At 44.5% G+C, this 22,033-nt stretch overlaps 1 protein-coding gene and 1 pseudogene across 1 annotated transcript; one reads left to right on the forward strand and one right to left on the reverse strand.

The window, feature by feature from the left end:
- Positions 1–713: 713 nt before the first annotated feature.
- Positions 714–14,851, forward strand: LOC106567093 (uncharacterized). The gene is made up of 4 exons (XM_082960102.1): positions 714–1,071; positions 4,759–4,877; positions 9,442–10,331; positions 12,125–14,851. Exons 3-4 carry the CDS (start codon positions 9,453–9,455, stop codon positions 12,203–12,205), a joined length of 960 nt encoding a protein of 319 aa, XP_082816228.1. The 5' UTR covers positions 714–1,071; positions 4,759–4,877; positions 9,442–9,452; the 3' UTR covers positions 12,206–14,851.
- Positions 8,642–20,403, reverse strand: LOC106567304 (tubulin alpha chain-like; annotated as a pseudogene).
- Between the last annotated feature and the right edge of the window lie 1,630 nt (positions 20,404–22,033).

The raw sequence follows: 22,033 nt of genomic DNA on the forward strand, positions 1-22,033 counted from the left end.
CAACCAAGGCTTGCTTACTTGAATGATTGCAGGCTTGTTTTCTAAGATCTCTTCACAACTTTGTGTGTCTGTTGGAACAGTTTGTTAGCTAATCCCCATGCAGTGACAAGGCTCCAAAACAGGTTTTTAGCACTTTCTCGCTGGTAGCTAGCGGACAAGGAACCAGACCTGGGTTCAAATAGTATTTGAAATAATTGCAAATACTGTAGCTGGGCTTGATTGATCTTGCCTGGCGCAACGAAAACAATAGAATAGTCACAAAACTACAAAAAAAACTCGCCTAACTTGCATTCCAGGAAGGCTAAAGCAAACAGTTAAGGTAGTTAAACGATTTCAAATAGTGTTTAAACCTAGGTCTGCAAGCAACACATAATTGACACCACAGCAGTCAGTCAGCCTTCCTTGCGTCAGCAGGGGTGTCAAATGGTTTCATGGATATAAATATGACCGAGCTCATAACTAAGTGGGGATAAGAGGTTGGCGTATACATGTACCACACCTTGCATTAGTCAGGTGTCTAGACTTACACACAGTAGTGCTGATATGTACATTTTGTTTCAATGCAGCCAATCATATGATTTGTAAATATGAGTGTTCCGGATAACACTGTCTATTCTTAGCTTTGTACTGTATGTACTCTCGCAAGACCTATTTATTGCCATAGTGGTATTGACTCCAGTGTGTAGTTAGAAAGAATGACAATATGACGAAGACAACTGTGGTGAGACAAACTTGTGCCCGACTACGCGCGTACGGATTTTGTCAATCTTCCCATTCACATTGTTTCAAATCAGAAGAGGTAATGGAAGTTTAATGTTGGTGTCGGTGTCCTATCACCCAGAAGAACAAGGAAATAATGTATGTCCTGACTGCTCTGTCAAGTAGCACATTTATACTGCTAGTACTATGAAAACCTCCCCCTGCTATAAGTTCAGCACCCCACCCATCTGGCGAGCTCCAGTGACAGGCCACGATGACAGAGGGTCTCCTGTGACTGTCGTGTGAAGCATGAAGAAAAGCAGACTGACCTAAATTGAATTTCCGGCGACAGGGAAGGCCATTCTTTTTCAAGTGAGTGTCAGGCTGGCTTTATGTTCGCGTTTCAGTGTCGGTTGGGGTCGAAGACAAGTTTGTGACGACTGACTGTCTTGCATTCGCTGGCTTCTTGCCCTTAGAATATGGGGGTATCCATTGGGGGAGTCTAAACTTACGTATGGTATTTAGGTCGCAGCTTCATATCAGACTTTGTTGAACACGTCTGTTTGAAGTGATTACTATTGATTACTGCGTCGCATTGCAAGAAAGGTATTTCACTGTACATGTGCATGTGACATTAAAACTCGAAACTTGAAACCTATCAGTAGAAGGCCACCAACTAAACTGTAGTAAAACTGCCTTGGTTCTGGAGTACTGGGCATTGATATTAGCCTGGCCACAGATATGTTTGTGCTGGTCTCAGATCTGTTTGTGCTGTATTACCTGATGGTAAAACTGATTGTTGCCTGGTCCTCGATCTGTTTGTGTTGTATAGCCAACTGTGCTGTATAGCCAACTCCTATGGCACAATAGTGACCACAGGAGTTGGCAATACAGCACAAACAGATCTAGGACCAGGCAACAATCAGTTTTACCATCTGGTAATACAGCACAAACAGATCTGAGAGCAGTCTACGCTAATGGTTTACTTAGCGAGCCATCTGCGAGGACTCTGAGGAATGTGAGGAGTACTGCAGGTAGTCAGAAAGCACCATCTGTTGTGACACTCCTCCCACGGAATGGCACTGCCTGGCAACCCAACAGAACGGCCTGCCATTTTAGGAACCTCTGAACACTACACACAAGATCATGTTGTTATGTGTTACCAGTAGCCCGTCATATCTGTGAAACGTTAACATTTTCGGCTGTATGTTTGTCTCACTACTTACTTGCACAATGTGAAATTGATGTTTCTAGTCAGTCTAGATAGAGTCTAGACCAAACCTTGAGCCTCAGCCTGGACCACATTTTCAGCAGAATGTCTCGTAGTATATTGTGCAGTTTTGAATGTACGTTTTATACAACTTCTTACCCCAGTTAGAAGTTCATAGGCTTGTAAATGGAAGATGGGCTTGTCAGCTGTTCAATAGCACAGACTCTACAGCCCTCAATAGTACAGACTCTCCAGCCCTCAATAGTACAGACTCTCCAGCCCTCAATAGTACAGACTCTCCAGCCCTCAATAGTACAGACTCTCCAGCCCTCCATAGCACAGACTCTACAGCCCTCAATAGCACAGACTCTACAGCCTTCAATAGCACAGACTCTACAGCCCTCAATAGCAGACTCTACAGCCCTCCATAGCAGAGACTATACAGCCCTCAATAGCACAGACTCTCCAGCCCTCCATAGCACAGACTCTACAGCCCTCAATAGCACAGACTCTACAGCCCTCCATAGCACAGACTCTACAGCCCTCAATAGCACAGACTCTCCAGCCTCCAATAGCACAGACTCTCCAGCCCTCCATGGCACAGACTCTACAGCCCTCAATAGCACAGACTATACAGCCCTCCATAGCACAGACTCTACAGCCCTCAATAGCACAGACTCTACAGCCCTCAATAGCACAGACTCTCCAGCCTCCAATAGCACAGACTCTCCAGCCCTCCATAGCACAGACTCTCCAGCACTCAATAGTACAGACTCTACAGCCCTCCATAGCACAGACTCTCCAGCCCTCAATAGTACAGACTATCCAGCCCTCAATAGTACAGACTCTCCAGCCCTCCATAGCACAGACTCTCCAGCCCTCAATAGTACAGACTCTACAGCCCTCAATAGCACAGACTCTCGAGCCCTCCATAGCACAGACTCTCCAGCCCTCCATAGCACAGACTCTACAGCCCTCCATAGCACAGACTCTCCAGCCCTCAATAGCACAGACTCTCCAGCCCTCAATAGCACAGACTCTACAGCCCTCAATAGCACAGACTCTCCAGCCCTCAATAGCACAGACTCTCCAGCCCTCCAAAGCACAGACTCCACAGCCCTCCATAGCACAGACTCTCCAGCCCTCAATAGCACAGACTCTACAGCCCTCCATAGCACAGACTCTCCAGCCCTCAATAGTACAGACTCTCCAGCCCTCCATAGCACAGACTCTCCAACCCTCCATAGCACAGACTCTACAGCCCTCCATAGCACAGACTCTCCAGCCCTCAATAGCACAGACTCTACAGCCCTCCATAGCACAGACTCTCCAGCCCTCAATAGTACAGACTCTACAGCCCTCCATAGCACAGACTCTCCAGCTCTCAATAGTACAGACTCTACAGCCCTCCATAGCACAGACTCTCCAGCCCTCAATAGTACAGACTCTACAGCCCTCAATAGCACAGACTCTACAGCCCTCCATAGCACAGACTCTCCAGCCCTCAATAGTACAGACTCTACAGCCCTCAATAGCACAGACTATTTTGAGCCCAGCAGTTTAACATTACAGTATGTCAAGTATTTACATAATAATGACAATCAGTCAGTCTCAGCCCCAGCCTGAGCTTGAGCCTGGGGTTGATATCAGTAGCATTGAACCCTGAATACCATCATTCCTTTACTAGGTTTAGTAATAAACCCTGGGAGGTAATCAGAGAAAAATAGAGGAGAAAATGTTGGGCAAGAGGAGGCGTCTGTAGAATATGTTTAGGTACAGTATACACCTTTAAGTGCTGTCAAACTCCAACTTTTGATAATGCAGGTATTTAATGCAATATTATGTAGCCTTAATGTCAAACAGACACATTGTGCAGACACAATATACTGTATGTTCTAAAAGTTTCACAAACTTCTGTACATGTATTTTATCAAAAAAGTAGGATGATTAAAGTAGTACGCAGTAAATAGGTAAACTGTATACTAAATCTGCATGTATTACATTTGCCTCCTCTACAGTATGTATAAATACACAGACTAATCCTGAATAAATCTGTGAATATAACATGCACAGTACAGGGGAACACCCTACAAACACTCTGGCACTAACTCGTTGTCTGGGTCGAGGTGTTAAAAGAGTAATTTATTTCTGTTCCAGCCCAACGGGAGAATAGGACACCCTCTCCAGCTAATAATAATAGTGAAGCACATGACCAACTCAACACCACACATCAGCCCTATAGCTTTTTAAATGAATGAATATTGTAAACAAGTAGTATTTAGTAGTATTTCTGTCCATTTCAGTCTGGTTTTGGATTAGTACAGTAGTGTTGGTTTTTACAGCACAACCCCTTAGTTTGTTTGAGCCTTTGGTTTGTACCAGTATTCATCTCTTGGACTTTAGGGCTAACTGGGTATATGGCATGGTATGGGAATCTTAAGTGTTGGGGATGTTCTCATTGCTTTTTATAGTCCAGACAAAGTGCCAAAGTATCTTTCCAAATAAAGAGGAAGGGAATGAGGAAGGGAATGGATTGGGTTTGCGATGGCAACAGCAGTCCCCTCAAACCTAGCGAAAGTGTAGCAGGAGTTCCCAATCATTTTCACAGGCAAATGTTGTCATGATCAAAGATCAGAATCTGATTAACAATGCTTCAACTCTTAGATCTGTACATTTTAATATTTGATCACGATGACATCATAAGTTGCTACAGATTTAGCATGCCTTTGTAAAGTTGAACAGTTGAGGCCCTTTGCTCCACTATGAGCTAAAATAAATCAATCCGGTAAGTAATTGTAAGGTTGGGTTAGCTGATGTTGAGTAAAGAAGCTTTGTTTGTTTCCCTGCAGGACGACCCATGCTAAGGCCAAGTCAGATGCTGCCGATCAGGCCTCTCAGGCTTCCAACCAAGAGTCCAGCCTCGCCAGGTTGGTGGCCAGGGAACTGTCCCCTTCCTTCTATCAGCCAGGTATGTGGGCTGGACTTCTCAACTGTGGGATTGATATTGACAAGAGAAAAACATATACAAGAACCTTGATTTCCAAGCTTTCTTACATTCGTTCCAAGTGCTATATGAGACTTGGAAATATAGTAATAATTGACTTTCAAGAACAGTATTGAAAAGCAATTGTTACAAAGTGAATTGAACGAAATTACAAGATTTTAAAAGCAAAGTAAAGTTCTGTTCAAAGCATCTAGCTTATTGCCTTTTACAATGATAGATAGATCTGTCTTGCTACTGTTGCAGCTAGTCTTTGCATGGCTGGGGCAGGCACTCCACAAGGGTAGTCATCTTTGACTGTCTAAAAAAAGGACCATCTTACTTGGGTAGAGCAATCATATCAGTTTCCTTACAGGTCTGTCAGGGCCCAGGCCCACACAGTCAGGCCCCAAAGCCTTGATGAGTGCGGCCCTGCATTTCTTTCCCCCTTCAGTCACTCACTACCCACCCAGGACCCGCTGAGTGCTTAGCAGATCCAAAAATATACTGATAGGGCCTCCCGAGTGGCGCAGCAGTGTAAGGCACTGCATCGCAGTGCTAGAGGCGTCACTACAGACCCAGGTTGGACCAGCGTCGTCCGGGTTAGGGGAGGGTTTGGCCGGGGGGGCTTTACTTGGCTAGTGACTCCTTGTGGCGGGCCGGGCTCCTGCAGGCTGGCCTCGGTCATCAGTTGAACGGTGTTTCCTCCGACACATTGGTGCGGCTGGCTTCCGGGTTAAGCGGGTGGGTGCGGTTAGGCGGGTCATGTTTCGGAGGATGCATAACTCGACCTTCGCCTCCCGAGCCCGTTGGGGAGTTGCAGCGATGAGACAAGATTGAAATTGTGGAAAACTTAAAATACCAAAAATAAATTCAGAAGAAATAGACACTGATAAAATGTTGCCACTGACTGTCAAGTGCCTGCATGAAATATCTGTGTCTAATGGTACAAATGGGCCAGGCACAGTGTCACTCAACCACACTGAAACTGACAGGGAGAAACAGTGCTATTGTGAAGACAGGCGCTGGGAGACGAGAAGCAAGTACAGGGAGTGAACATTTAATGAATAACGGACATGAAACAAAACATGGACAGCATCTGGACAGTGGGCACAAAACGACCTTAATACAGACACGGGGAAGAAAATGACGAAGTGACAGATATAGGGGAGGCAATAAAGTAATAGAGTCCAGGTGAGTCCCTTGAAGCACTGATGCGCGTAACGATGGTGACATCGATGTGCATAATGATGGGCCGTCAAAGAGGGGGAGCAGGAGCAGGCGTGACAGTAACCCCCCCCAAGGCGCCAGCTGGCCTGATGAGCCGGCTGAGGCGTGGGAGCCATACGAGCTGGCTGGGGTGTGGGAGCCTGACGAGCCAGCTGAGGCGTGGGAGCCTGCCGAGCTGGCTGTGGCATGATGTGGGATGGGAGCCTGCCGAGCCAACCGAGGCAAGAAAACCTCTCTAACCAGCTATGGCATGGAAGCCCAATGAGCCAGCTGAGGCACCCCCAGTTCCCTCGGCAGTGGCACCCAGACCCGACGTCACCAACCCAACAGAAAACAAATAATCTCCCTGATGCTTCCAATATTGTTGTCTGCATTCTGTGAGGACAGACGCTGGGAGATGAGAAGCAAGTACAGGGAGTGAACATTTAATTAATAACAGACATGAAACAAAACACGGACAGCGTCTGGACAGGGGGAACAAAACAACATTAATGCAGACACGGGGAAGAAACTGAGGAAGTGAAAGATATAGGGGAGGCAATCAATAAAGTAAAATACAGTCGTGGCCAAAGGTTTTGAGAATGACACAAATATTAATTTTCACAAAGTCTGCTGCCTCAGTTTGTATGATGGCAATTAGCATATACTCCAGAATGTTATGAAGAGCGATCAGATGAATTGCAATTAATTGCAAAGTCCCTCTTTGCCATGCAAATTAACTGAATCCCTCAAAAAACATTTCCACTGCATTTCAGCCCTACCACAAAAGGACCAGCTGACATCATGTCAGTGATTCTCTCGTTAACACAGGTGTGAGTGTTGACGAGGACAAGGCTGGAGATCACTCTGTCATGCTGATTGAGTTTGAATAACAGACTGGAAGATTCAAAAGGAGGGTGGTGCTTGGAATCATTGTTCTTCCTCTGTCAACCATGGTTAACTGCAAGGAAACACGTGCCATCATTACTTTGCACAAAAAGGGCTTCACAGGCAAGGATATTGCTGCCAGTAAGATTGCACCTAAATCAACCATTTATAGGATCATCAAGAACTTCAAGGAGAGCGGTTCAATTGTTGTGAAGAAGGCTTCAGGGTACCCAAGAAAGTCCAGCAAGCGCCAGGTCCATCTCCTAAAGTTGATTCAGCTGTGGGATCGGGGCACCACCAGTACAGAGCTTGCTCAGGAATGGCAGCAGACAGGTGTGAGTGCATCTGCATGCACAGTGAGGCGAAGACTTTTGGAGGATGGCCTGGTGTCAAGAAGGGCAGCAAAGAAGCCACTTCTCTCCAGGAAAAACATCAGGGACAGACTGATATTCTGCAAAAGGTACAGGGATTGGCCTACTGAGGACTGGGGTAAAGTCATTTTCTCTGATGAATCCACTTTCCGATTGTTTGGGGCATCCGGGAAAAAGCTTGTCCGGAGAAGACAAGGTGAGCGCTACCATCAGTCCTGTGTCATGCCAACAGTAAAGCATCCTGAGACCATTCATGTGTGGGGTTGCTTCTCAGCCAAGGGAGTGGGCTCACTCACAATTTTGCCTAAGAACACAGCCCTGAATAAAGAATGGTAACAACACATCCTCCGAGAGCAACTTCTCCCAACCATCCAGGAACAGTTTGGTGACGAACAATGCCTTTTCCAGTATGATGAAGCACCTTGCCATAAGACTAAAGTGATAACTAAGTGGCTCAGGGAACAAAACATCGATATTTTGGGTCCATGTCCAGGAAACTCCCCAGACCTTAATCCCATTGAGAACTTGTGGTCAATCCTCAAGAGGCGGGTGGACAAACAAAAACCCACAAATTCTGACAAACTCCAAGCATTGATTATGCAAGAATGGGTTGCCATCAGTCAGGATGTGGCCCAGAAGTTAATTGACAGCATGCCAGGGTGGATTGCAGAGGTCTTGAAAAAGAAGGGTCAACACTGCAAATATTGACTCTTTGCATCAACTTCATGTAATGGTCAATAAAAGCCTTTGACACATGAAATGCTTGTAATTATACTTCAGTATTCCATAGTAACATCTGACAAAAATATCTAAAGACACTGAAGCATCAAACTTTGTGGAAATTAATATTTGTGTCATTCTCAAAACTTTTCGCCACGACTGTAGTCCAGGTGAGTCCCATGAAGCGCTGATGCGCGTAACAATGGTGGCAGGTGTGCACAATGATGTGCCAGAGAGGGGGAGCGGGAGCAGGCGTGACAGCTATAGGCGATAGTATTTCCCGAATTCTTCATTCAAGAATTTTCCTTGATCTTCTTGATTGAAAAATTGGGGCTAAAATTGGGGGCTAATGCTAAACAACAGTATGTGATAGATATTAGATTGTCTCACTCCTTCTACTAGTCTTTTTGTCTTTGTTTGTGCTTGCCTGTATTTTATGTCAGATAGTAAGTGGTTACATCAGAGCCTGTTAATAGAAGGCTCTGAGTCAAATCAGTGGCCATGGGCGAATAAACATACTACCGTTCTACATACTTAAACTGCATACTCATTTCGACGCTTAATCTAGTTGTAGAAGTCACTCGTCTTTTCCGACTCATGTTTGACAGCTGATAATCAGATAAATTGACGCGCTGTACCAAAATTAACGAATGGCTGGAGTCAACGCAATCACACATTAGATGAAGCGTTCGGAGTACTATTTTCAAAATGACAAATACTCTAAAACTTTTTTGCATACTATTTAGTACGCTAGCATGGGTATTCGGACACGGACAGTATTTCAAATCCTACCCTGCAAAATGATCTTTTAGGTTGCACATCCAAAACCAGCTAGCAGTTCTAATTTCATTAGGCCTATATTACAGACTCAACTTGTTTGGTTTGGCATATTGCAATTCAGCTATTAGTTTAAAGGCCCACTCTGTGATATTTACAGCCTAAAGTAGCATGTTTTTGCATTAGACAGCAAAAATTAGACCTATGAATAATTAACCCTATGTGATCTTTTACGGAACCGCAGTTGCTGTGTTTTCTCAGGCCAACAATAGTCACCCCACTGTGACTGTCACAGGACTGAGTTACAAGCAGACAGAGTGGCTCCAAATACAAATCTAGACCTTGGTGATACTCCTCAAATCCATCCACGACAGTCTGCACTTCCTAGCTAATAACCTCCAAAATATCCTGCACTAACCATTTTTTTATTAGCTACTATGTAAAACAACACATTTCACTGCACCTATCCGGTGTACGTGACTATAAAACATCAATAAATAAATTAGTCTGATCTTTATCTAGTCTGATCTTTATCTTGTTGTTATTGGAATCTCATCAAACATATATTTCTCCATGTTGTTCCACAGGCCCAGAGTACATGAAGAAGAGAGCGCTACAGGAGATCTCAGATGGCAATGAGAACACAGGCCCTATAATGCATGAACCACTGTTAGCAGGGCAGCCACCGACACCCGCTGAAAGCCCAATGCTGCACGACAGGCCTGGCTCCTCTCCAGCCCGCACGCCCTCCCCCAGCCCGGCTGTGACCCCTCCAGCATCCAGGCACTCCAAGCAGGGCAACTTCAGCAAAGAAGACCCCCATCTCCTCGGCCCCGCTGGCTGGAACGGGGACAAAGGCAGTCGGGGGAGCAGCCGTCCCAATAGCAGAACCAACAGCCGGCCCACCACTCCCGCCCCTGCCGCTGCTCCCCTTGAAGAGCGCCTCGCTACTGCCCCCATCCCTAGCAGCCGCGCCTCCAGCCGCTTGAGCAACAAGGTAGAACAGGGCTCAGACCTGGAGATCAAACCTCTGGAGAAGACGGCATCTGAGGCTAAAGTGTCCAAAGCTGCTCCCTCGATAAGTACCAGTGTTGCCTACTCAGAAGAAGAAAAGGAAGCTCCTCCTCCCGCCTCCAAAGTGTCTTCCAAAGCTGCCATCACCCCCGAGCCTAAATCGTCAGAGCCCAAACAAAGAACAGAGTCGGTCAATGAACGACCTGTGTCCACCATATCTGAGAGCGAACCAGAGTCCAGTGCCCAGTCTGTCAATAAAGTGTCTCCCAAGCCTTCGCCATCACTCAGGCCATTGACGAAACAGGAGGCCAGTCCAGCTTCAAAACCTGCCACACCTGCACCTACACCAGTGCCTAAAGCTGCCAAGCCAGCCCCTAAGGTTGAACCCAAAGCAGAGGCCAAGCTGATGAAGAACATGGTAAAGAGCCCAAGTGAAGTTACAGAAGTAGTAGAATTTGAGCAGGTAAGGCAATTCAAACACTCAATATCTCATGTAATGAAACGTTTTGAGAACACATGCAGTCAAATGAAGACTGTTCTTACATGTTATGTAGTACACTCTCCCATGACCTGGGTTCTAAAAGCAGACTCAGAACATACAGTAGGTCCTCTCTCCTCTAAGTGCAAATATGTAACCTGATGTTACTCTGGAGACTGTTATCTGCAGTTGATGCTGGTCCTTTAAACCACACCGATCAGACCCCATTTCTGATTAACCTCCCCTCCGCTTTTCCTCTGACGTAATAATAATTATCTCTCTAGTTATGTTTGTACCTATTCTCAACTGCATTTCCTTTCTGACAACCACAATCAAGGCAATTTTCCCATTTCTTGTTGGGAGCTTACAGACCGATAACATGCCACAATTTCTCTAGCAACCAACAGCTACCATCGTTAGCTACAAATGTCCAATTTTGTAATCCAGACGACCCATTCCGATCTATGAAAGTATGTAAATGAATGTTGCATTTCAGGTGTCTGTTACATAAGTGTTTATCAAGGCAACAGTTGTTTGTTCTGAATGATTATGGAAGCTGTAGATGGCGTGCAGACTAGTGGTTTGTCTGGGACGTGAGACCTCAGCGGTCTGCCCTATATGGCATGTACTCTAGGGAGGTTTTTCCATAGCCCAGGCCCCCTGTGTTGTGTGGTGGCTAATTTCTGCATTACCAAATGAGGAGAGTTACAAACTTCACACACAAGTCAGTTATATTTAAAACTACATCTTTAATAATTAAGATGCTTTTGCAAAAGCACTTGACCTTCAATGAACCATTGAAAAGTGATTACACAAAAGTACAAAGATCTTTTATACCCAAGACCCACCCCTCTCAACGTACATGACGAACAACAGATCTTAGGAACAGTTCACAAAGGTTAAGTTCTGTATGAAAGATATCTATAAAACATAGCAGACAGCAACTGCTGTATCAACAGTGTTCATTGTATAGACCAGTATCTGGTCCTCCTACCCCAAACTGGAACCGTATCTCCCTGGTACGGTATAGAACAGAACCATTAGCTCATCCAATGGCATAAATCAATTGACAACTCTAGATACTCCCATCTCAAGTAAACCCCTCTTGACTCCACTCCTGGACAAGCTCACTGAGGGGAGTGACTTGCGCACAGACATTGTGGAGACAAGTAATTGGTTCCCCATTAATCACGCCATCCCTTCACATGGTTTAAGAATAGGTAAAGACACATTCACATATGAAGACAATGTTTCATTCTGACTTCTCCCCTCTCTGGGCCCCAAGTGACTGAGCCCTAGCTAAGGGAAAAGTACAACTGTCAACACCAGAGTCCAAAGGGCACGCCATCCTAATGACAAGTATCTCACATAAGCATATTATACAAATAAAACATCTGAATTATCTATGTTACCCAACTAATTCTGATTCATCCGCCACAGTTGAAAGGGGCATACAGCATATGAGAACCTACCAGGCCGCCACTGCTGACGTAAACATTGTATTCGTTGAAGTGCAGCAGCAGCTTCTCTCCCAGTCACCATATTCTACAAGTGTTGTTACTAGAGTAATTACAGCATTGCTACACAGGAATGGATGCAACTTAAATGTAAAAAGGATAATTGTGATTTCATTTTTCATTCATCCCATTCATACTGCTGTTTGTTTCATAGATCTTAAACAGGTTTTTTTTTAGGAAGACATTTTTATCTCAATATGACAAACCTGTATAAAGGTAAAATAAAACATGAAATGTATCTACTGTACCTCTCTCTTCCAGGGTCCGAACACCATCATGATAACCATGGTGATTCTTCTCAACATTGGCCTGGCCATTCTCTTCGTACAGATCTTGTCATGAAACACTGTCGACCCAGGTAACTAACACAGCTCTCTGACTGTCCTGCCAGTTACAGATATACACTGAAAGGTACCTGTTTCTTTTGTTTCAAGCAGTCAAAACGCAATGGCACTGAACGTCTGACCCTTGCAACCTGTAAGGAAATGTCTGTTTGATCTGGTCACATGACTAAGTATTGCTTGATTACAACAACAATTACTGTTTACATGTTTTGACTCAGAGGTACTTCAAGGTGGTGACGATTATGATGATGATGAGACATTAACTTGTCTTCATATTTGTTTTGTCTGCTTGACCTTTTTCCCTTTTAAACAAGGACCATGCAGAACAAAAAAACTGCCAAGAAGCACAAGCCTTATATGAAGGAAGCATACGACAGCTCCTCCACACACAGCCTCTTGTAGATGTGACTGTGTTGAGGCTCTTTAAGGCGAATCTGCTTTTCAGAGGCTTGGAATCAGAGGATGCTGGTGGGTGGAGCTATAGGAGGATAGGCTCATTCATGTCTGTAATGGAGTTAATGGAACGGTATCAAACACATCAACCATATGGAAACCACATGTTTGATTCCGTTCCATTTATTCCATTCAAGCCATTACAATGAGCCTATCCTCCTATAACTCCCCCCACCAGCCTCCTCTGCTTGGACTATCTGGAGCCGGATTAAAGAACACCATATGAATCCGGATTGAAGGACATCAATGCATATGAATCCATATGAATCCTTACGGCTCAGGATTGAAGGACATCAATGAATCTGAATATCAGGAAGAGGGTCTTAATGGACACTTTGTAAAGAAGAGTTTGTGAGTGAGTTTCGGTGAGTTTCGGTGTCTACCCTGGAGATGTTGAATGTTATTCACTGGTGAAGTTTGAGTCAACTAAAGCACTGTGTGTTATGTTTTAACAAAGGGCTAAACCCTTCATATTGGCAAACACTGTCGCCTCAGATCACCGACAGATTAGAGTGGTTGTAGTGTGGACAGGTTAGAGTGTCAGGAAAGGATTATTTAGCTTTGTAATTAGATATTTATTTAGCTGATGTCTTGTCTATAGGAATGTAATCTCTGGGAAAATCTCAAATAAACTGAATATTCTCAAATTTTTGCCAATAATAATTAGTGGTTTGGGGCTAATATCAGTGTTCCTATTTATTGACAAAAATCTATATTATGCTCCTATTAGTTTATCTGCCTTCTTCCTTTTTTGCTATATTCTCAACTTTCTTCAGTAGTCATCAATAAAGACATTTTACAGTCTCTTTGATGTCACAGGGCTCTAAGACATGAAATGCTGATTCTTTATTCGGCAACGCCTGAGAATCAGTGATTTTCTTATCTGCAATGGCAATGCAACCCACCACAGCAATGCAATGTAATGGACAGTTGTGTTTGCACATAACATATTCTCTCTCCAAGGCAATTTTGAGTGAGTCACACTGGAATGGTATTCAAAACAATATCTATAAAAGGATTAGTACAGTAGTACTGACATGCACTGTACATTGTATAATTTAGTAAGAGGCTTTCAAATGACAGAATAGAGGAGGAATTCTAGGACTTTAACCAGTGTATGTGGTATTGGATTTCTGGAGTAATGTGTATCTATGTTGTTTTCTGGTTGTTTGATCAAAAGAAACGTAAAGCACCCTATTGAATGGTTTGATTTTAATAAAAACATGACATGAAAATAACAATGACAAATTTGGGGCGGATGGGTGGGCGGTGGGGGGTCAATTTTGTCAAAAACCATTAGGGAACATTTTGTGTAGATTTCGAGAGGGTATTTATTTGAACAAATGGGCTTGCATTGTTAGGATGTAATTGTGAGCAGTTGTTTGGGAATTTTGTTGGTCTGTCTGCTTCAGAATAGGTCACACAATTTAAAATGCATTGCATTCAGAACAAACCGTTTGTGCTTCATAATCAATCAAGACGATTTTTCTCCCAACTTTTGTATGCACGTGGGCACTGTTTGGGTATGTTTTTGTACCTTTTTGAAGTACACATCTTTTCATCTACAAACATATTCTGCTGTTGCATTTCTGTGAGAGTAATATCCAATCCCACATATATTTTTGGTTTTCCCTGTAGAGTCAATGAGATTATACCTCACGTTTGGGAGACAGTGGAAAATGTAGTGTATTTTAAAGGAACTCCAGGTCGTACTTTACTAGAGAGCACTACAGTATGAGATTCTGCACTGTATAAATCCTTATTTATAACTTTATTTTCCCTATGTCCCGAACAGTTGTCTTCCCCCTCAAAGATGATTTATAAATAAGTGGGAAAAGATATTCAAGATAAGGTACTCTTGTACATTATGTGAAAGAGGCCTCAGATCTACTTCCTTACTACTCCAACTCCCCCTATGGACAATGCACTTGTATTGTTTTTCTCATGCTCATAGCGACATGAGACTCTTTACCAGTCTCCTTACTCTCGACATTATTTCATAAAACATCGAAACTTTCTGTAACATATTTTCATTGCAACAAAACACTAAAGAGACCCTCAATCAGAAGTGACTTTGGTTTAATCTGGGCGCTGATTATTTAAGACATAATCCTGGATGGATCCCATTGTATTCATAAGTATTGCTGGTCCTCTTCTAAATTGTGAAATGAAAATAAAAAATATCTTCCAATGTTGTGGTATATGTCATTTTCTTCAAGATACTTGCACAATAAACACATGCAAACCAGGCTGCAAGGAGTACAAAGGCCTTGTAAATGAGTAAACCAGTCTTCTTGGGCACACGTAAATACCTGATACATGCACATTGACTCATAATAATCTATATACTGTTGTTTGCATTCTTTCGGATCTCATGGCATTATACCAGCGTCAAACCCCTTGCTCGTATATCAATTTTCCATAGATACAGCACATGGTTGCTTATATTTTTGTCATACCATTGCATACCATACATTTAATGAGCTGGATAATTGTAAAGGAGCCTATATCATGTTTTGAGTCTAAACGCAGTGGGAACAAAGACAGTATTTTTAAACCCCAGCTGTCCTCTCTGCCAGCTTGACAGACACCCCCCCCCCCCCATGACTGGGCAGGATATGAATTCCAGGACCTATTTTAGATCAGGGCTGTGAACTGGGACTGGGTTCTTCTCAGGCCTAGTTGGCTTTCACATTAGTAAATTGGAGTACATTTCACTTTTCCAATTCACAATGAATGTAGATACCATAGAACGTAGTATTGTAGCATGTATTATTTGTTTGCATTCTGAGAATGAACAAATGAAGTATATTTGGTCTAGCTCTACCCTGTATGCACTTATGGCTGTGATTTTTTCAGATACATTTTTGAAGGGACTTTTCTAAGTGTGTTGATTTAATATTACCTTTGTGATATGTTGTAGTGTTCAGTATTGAATTTGACCGACCAACTACAATAAGCGTCTATTGGTAGTTTCTGCATGTTCATGTTCACGGCAGGACAAGGACAAGTATTTATTGCACAACACTGCCCTCTAGACAAGACATTTTTTAGGTATCAGAGCAGAGGCTCATCCTACAGTCTTGAAAACCAACACACACAAGCACCACAGCTGCTATTTCAAAGAAAAGCGCTCATACATTTCAATTATTTAAACTTCAAGTAGTTTAAGTAAGTCGTTTTAAAATGTAATTATTTGTTTACAGGTTAGTATAAATATGTAATAAACGTAATAACACATACATTGAAATTGTGTGATTCTAGGAACTTGAGTGTTCCTAGAACCCAGTGAATCTGTCTAATCCACCAGTATGACTTCATATACAGGTCTATGCAACTAATGGTACAAAGACCTCTAAATGGGAAACTGAAAATTACGACAAGTACACATTTTGTTTTCCATACAATGTTAATTTATTGTCAACATGAAAGTGCTTTTTGTTTGAGGTTAGGAGTTTTGAAAGAGCACACTGGATGAAAAGAATAGAAAAGGGTGGATCTATGATAAAGAATTTGAAAGAGAGACAAAGAAAGACAGCCATTTCTAATACTGTTCTCTGTCCTCATCTTCTGTCATGTCCCACCTTTTCATAATCCTTCTCCAGGGCTGCCATGTCCTCTCTGGCCTCAGAGAACTCTCCCTCCTCCATGCCCTCACCCACATACCAGTGCACAAAGGCACGTTTGGCGTACATCAGGTCAAACTTGTGGTCAAGACGAGCCCAGGCCTCTGCCACAGCAGTGGTGTTGCTCAGCATGCACACAGCCCTCTGGACTTTGGCCAGGTCTCCACCAGGGACTACAGTGCGAGGCTGATAGTTGATGCCAACCTTAAAACCAGTTGGGCACCAGTCAACAAACTGAATAGAACGTTTGGTCTTGACATCTTTGGGTATCACATCACCACGATACAGAAGGCAGCATGACATGTACTTGCCGTGGCGAGGGTCACATTTCACCATCTGGTTGGCTGGCTCAAAGCAGGCATTGGTGATCTCAGAGACAGAGAGCTGCTCATGGTAAGCCTTCTCTGCAGAGATGACGAGCACAGGTGGTCTGGAACTCTGTCAGATCAACATTAAGGGCAAGTTGGTCTGGAACTCTGTCAGATCAACATTAAGGGCACCATCGAATCGAAGGGAAGCAGTAATGGAGGAAACAATCTGGCTAATGAGCCTGTTGAGGTTGGTGTAGGTGGGACGCTCAATGTCGGGGTTCCTACGACAGATGTCATATGTAGCCTCATTATCCACCATGAAAGCACAGTCAGAGTGCTCTAGGGTGGTGTGGGTGGTCAGGATGGAGTTGTAAGGTTCCACCACAGCTGTGGACACCTGGGGAGCTGGATAGATGGAGAACTCCAGCTTGGACTTCTTGCCGTAGTCAACAGACAGGCACTCCATCAGCAGAGAGGTGAAACCAGAGCCGGTGCCACCTCCAAAGCTGTAGAAAACCAGGAAGCCCTGAAGGCCTTACACTGGTCAGAGAAAGAGAAACATGTCAATAAAAGGAGAATAACAGATGTCCACATTCTAATCAGATAGTTGATCAAATATTTTATTCATTCATTCTGAGATAGCCACCAGTTTGCGGACCCTGTCCAGCACCAGGTCAATTATCTCTTTGCGAATAGTGTTGTGTCCACGGGCGTAGTTGTTGGTAGCATCCTCTTTGCCAGTGATGAGTAGTTCAGCATGGATAACTGGCGGTAAGTCCCAGTGCACACCTCATCTGAGGAGAGAAATCAGTAGCTCATGAAGGAGCTCAATACCAATGTAGTAAACAGAAAACTTACCTCTGACTGTGGGCTCCAGGTCCAGAAAACACAGCCCTGGGGACATGCTTTCCAGCCCCAGTCTCACTGAAGAAGGTGTTAAAGGAGTCATCTCCTCCTCCAATGTTCTTGTCACTGGGCATCTGTCCATCAGGCTGGATCCCATGTTCCAGGCAGTAGAGCTCCCAGCAGGCATTGCCAATCTGGACTCCAGCCTGACCCATGTGGATGGAGATGTGAGATCTTTGTGGGCTATACTCGGCCTTGTCTTAGGACGGTAAGTTGGTGGTTGGAGACATCCCTCTAGTGGTGTGGGGGCTGTGCTTTGGCAAAGTGGGTGGGGTTATATCCTGCCTGTTTGGCCCTGTCCGGGGGTTTCATCGGATGGGGCCACAGTGTCTCCTGATCCCTCCTGTCTCAGCCTCCAGTATTTATGCTGCAGTAGTTTATGTGTCGGGGGGCTAGGGTCAGTCTGTTACATCTGGAAAATTTCTCTTGTCTTATCCGGTGTCCTGTGTGAATTTAAATATGCTCTCTCTAATTCTCTCTTTCTCTCTTTCTTTCTTTCTTTCTCTCGGAGGACCTGAGCCCTAGGACCATGCCTCAGGACTACCTGGCATGATGACTCCTTGCTGTCCCCAGTCCACCTGGCCGTGCTGCTGCTCCAGTTTCAACTGTTCTGCCTGCGGCTATGGAACCCTGACCTGTTCACCGGACGTGCTTGTTGCACCCTCGACAACTACTATGATTATTATTATTTGACCATGCTGGTCATTTATGAACATTTTAACATCTTGACCATGTTCTGTTATACTATCCACCCGGCACAGCCAGAAGAGGACTGGCCACCCCTCATAGCCTGGTTCCTCTCTAGGTTTCTTCCTAGGTTTTTTGCCTTTCTAGGGAGTTTTTCCTAGGGAGTTTTTCCTAGCCACCGTGCTTCTTTCACATGCATTGCTTGCTGTTTGGGGTTTTAGGCTGGGTTTCTGTACAGCACTTTGAGATATCAGCTGATGTACGAAGGGCTATATAAATAAATTTGATTTGATTTGATTTAGATGCACTCACCCTGCGGAAAGATAGTCGTTTACAACTTTCTCAGAGAAATAAATACTTTTAATTTGAAAATCGATCAAGTATTAACTGTAAATACACATAGGACAAATCATAATCCAGAGGAAATTATCACCTTCAAATTCTACTTTACAATCTTCTGAAAGAAAAAAAGTTCTTAGAATATCTTTTGGCATAATAGACAGTTGGACCAAAACATTAATCTAAAACTGGAATAGTAACAGTATTTCATTTGTTTCAGAACGGAAATGGCCTAGAGTTTGTTTTGTTTCTGTCACGTTTGTCGTATGAAGGCGCGGACCAAAGCGCAGCGTGTGTATCGTTCCACATTTTATTATAACTGTGAAACTATGCAAGACATACAAATAAACTACTAAACAAAATAACAAACCGTGACGAAGAGGTGAAACATACACTACCTCAAAATAATCTCCCACAAAACCTAGTGGGAAAAACAACAACTTAAATATGATCCCCAATTAGAGACAACAATGACCAGCTGCCTCTAATTGGAGATCATCCCCCCAAAAAACATAGAAATACAGAAACTAGAACCACACAACATAGAAAATATAAACTAGACAAAAACCCCTGTCACGCCCTGACCAACTCTACCATAGAAAATAAAAGCTTTCTATGGTCAGGACGTGACAGTTTCATTCTTAGCAATTCTGTAGACGAGGAGAGGAGGGGGCTTGGGGCATGACAGAAAATGCTTTCATTGTAGAAGATAGGGTACCGGTACACATCACCTGACTGAAGAAACAAGTGATCAGCTGTTGAACAGACAAACAGGCAGTGTTTTTTAAACCAAATGTCACACATAGCCTGCCATGGGGGACTAATTTGACAAATCAATTACAATCTGATCAACACATTCCAAATAATGAATGCATTTGACTTCAAACTAATTTAGTAGACCTGCTGACCACATCTATTTTGATATGAAATGTTAAATCAAGGTATTTTTACTATGGCACTCCATTTTTTTTACATTTAATCAGCAAACAGTTTGAACTTTGTTACTGTCAGACATTCTGAAATATCTCATGAAATATTTAAGTTCGAAATGAATAAAAACTTTACAGGTTACTCATTACTTTCAGCCTACTTCATAAACGAGGCAATTTATTTGAATATGAGTCATTATCCCTGGGTCGCTCTAATGCAGACATCAAAGCAGGAGAGAGATGTCATTAAGAAGAGACATCAGTTCAACGTCATGTTTTGTTAGAGTAGTAGGCTGAAGTTAACAAAATGATTGAGATTGATTTGCATTTTGGGTTACAAAACGAAATCTGTGTAAGATTATGAAAAAAAAACATTTGTTTTAGTCAAATTGACAAATTGTGTTGAAAACATTTAATAGAAACAGCTTTGATTTAACTAGTGTAAGAAGATATGAAATCTGTTACGGCTCTCGTTGGTGGTAGAAGTAGACCAAGGCGCAGAGTGGTAAGTGTTCATGATTCGTTTATTCAAGAAACACTAAAACAAAAATAACTACAGCAACAAAACGAAAGCGAACAGTTCTGTCAGGCACAGACACTAAACAGAAAATAAGATCCCACAAACTCAGGTGGAAAACAGGCTGCCTCAGTATGATTCCCAATCAGAGACAACGATAGACAGCTGCCTCTGATTGGGAACCACACTCGCCCAAAAACAAAGAAACAGAAAACATAGAATTTCCCACCTGCGTCACGCCCTGATCTAACCAACCATAGAGAATAATAAGGATCACTAAGGTCAGGGCGTGACAGTACCCCCCCCCCCAGGTTTGCGGGATCCGGGCGCAAACCTGAACCTATAGGGGAGGGTCCGGGTGGGCATCTACTCCCGATGGAGGCTCTGGTGCGGGACGCAGACCCTGCTCCGCTTGAGGCTCCCCCCATTTCGGTGGCACCTCTGGTGCAGGGATCGTCGCCGGGGCCTCCGGACCGGGGACCGTCGCTGGAGGCTCCGGACCGTCGCTGGAGGCTCTGGACTTCGGGCCATGGATCATCACTGGAGGCTTCGTGCTATGGATCATCACTGGAGGCTTCGTGCCATGGATCATCACTGGAGGCTTCGTGCCATGGATCATCACTGGAGGCTTCGTGCCATGGATCATCACTGGAGGCTTCGTGCCATGGATCATCACTGGAGGCTTCGTGCCATGGATCATCACTGGAGGCTTCGTGCCATGGATCACCACTGGAGGCTTCGTGCCATGGATCATCACTGGAGGCTTCGTGCCATGGATCACCACTGGAGGCTTCGTGCCATGGATCATCACTGGAGGCTTCGTGCCATGGATCATCACTGGAGGCTTCGTGCCATGGATCATCACTGGAGGCTTCGTGCCATGGATCATCACTGGAGGCTTCGTGCCATGGATCATCACTGGAGGCTTCGTGCCATGGATCATCACTGGAGGCTTCGTGCCATGGATCGTCACTGGAGGCTTCGTGCCATGGATCGTCACTGGAGGCTTTGTGCCATGGATCGTCACTGGAGGCTTTGTGCCATGGATCGTCACTGCAGGCTTCGTGCCATGGATCATCACTGGAGGCTTGGTGCGTGGAGCCGGCACAGGGCGTACCAGGCTGGGGAGACGCAGTGGAGACTGGGTGTGTAGAGCAGGCACAGGGCGTACCAGGCTGGAGAGACACACTGGAGGCCGGATGCGTGGAGCTGGCACAGGATATACTGGGCCGTGGAGGCGCACTGGAGGTCTGGAGGTCTGGAGCATTGGGCTGGCACAACCCATCCTGGCTGGATGCTCACTTTAGCCCGGCAAGTGCGGGGTGCTGGAACAGGATGCACTGGGCTGTGAAGGCGCACTGGCAGGATATCCTGGACCAAGGAGGCGTACTGGAGACCAGGAGCGTTGAGCCGGCACAACCCTTCCTGGCTGAATACCCACTCAAGCCCGGCAAATGCGGGGAGCCGGCAACGAGCGCACCGGGCTGTGAATGCGCACTGGAGATACAGTGCGCATCAGCGCCTAACACGGTGCCTGATCGGTCACACGCTCCCCACGGTAAGCACGGAGAGTTGGCTCAGGTCTAAACCCTGACTCCGCCAATCTCCCCGTGTGCCCCCCAAACATTTCTGGAGCTTCTCTCGGGCTTCCGTCGTTGTTCTAATTCCTCATATCGTCGCTGTTCCTCTCTTGCTGCCTCCATCTCCTCCCTTGAACGGCGATACTCTCCAATCCGCGTCCAGGGCCCTTCTCCATTCATTATTTCCTCCCATGTCCACTCATCCTGGCCACGCTGCTTGGTCCGTTTTTGGTGGGATCTTCTGTTACAGCTCTTGTTGGTGGTAGAAGTAGACCAAGGTGCAGAGTGGTAAGTGTTCATGATTCGTTTATTCAAGAAACACTAAAACAAAAATAACTACAGCAACAAAACGAAAGCGAACAGTTCTGTCAGGCACAGACACTAAACAGAAAATAAGATCCCACAAACTCAGGTGGAAAACAGGCTGCCTAAGTATGATTCCCAATCAGAGACAACGATAGACAGCTGCCTCTGATTG

The sequence above is a fragment of the Salmo salar genome, chromosome 13, assembly GCF_965601325.2.
Source record: "Salmo salar chromosome 13, fSalSal1, whole genome shotgun sequence".
Taxonomy (NCBI): Eukaryota; Metazoa; Chordata; class Actinopteri; order Salmoniformes; family Salmonidae; genus Salmo; species Salmo salar.

Excerpts from the sequence above, each read along its gene's own strand:
- LOC106567093 (XM_082960102.1), top strand. The coding sequence starts at position 9,453 with ATGAAGAAGAGAGCGCTACAGGAGATCTCAGATGGCAATGAGAACACA. Across the intron at positions 10,332-12,124 it reads AAGTAGTAGAATTTGAGCAG|GGTCCGAACACCATCATGAT; the intron begins GTAAGGCAATTC and ends TCTCTCTTCCAG.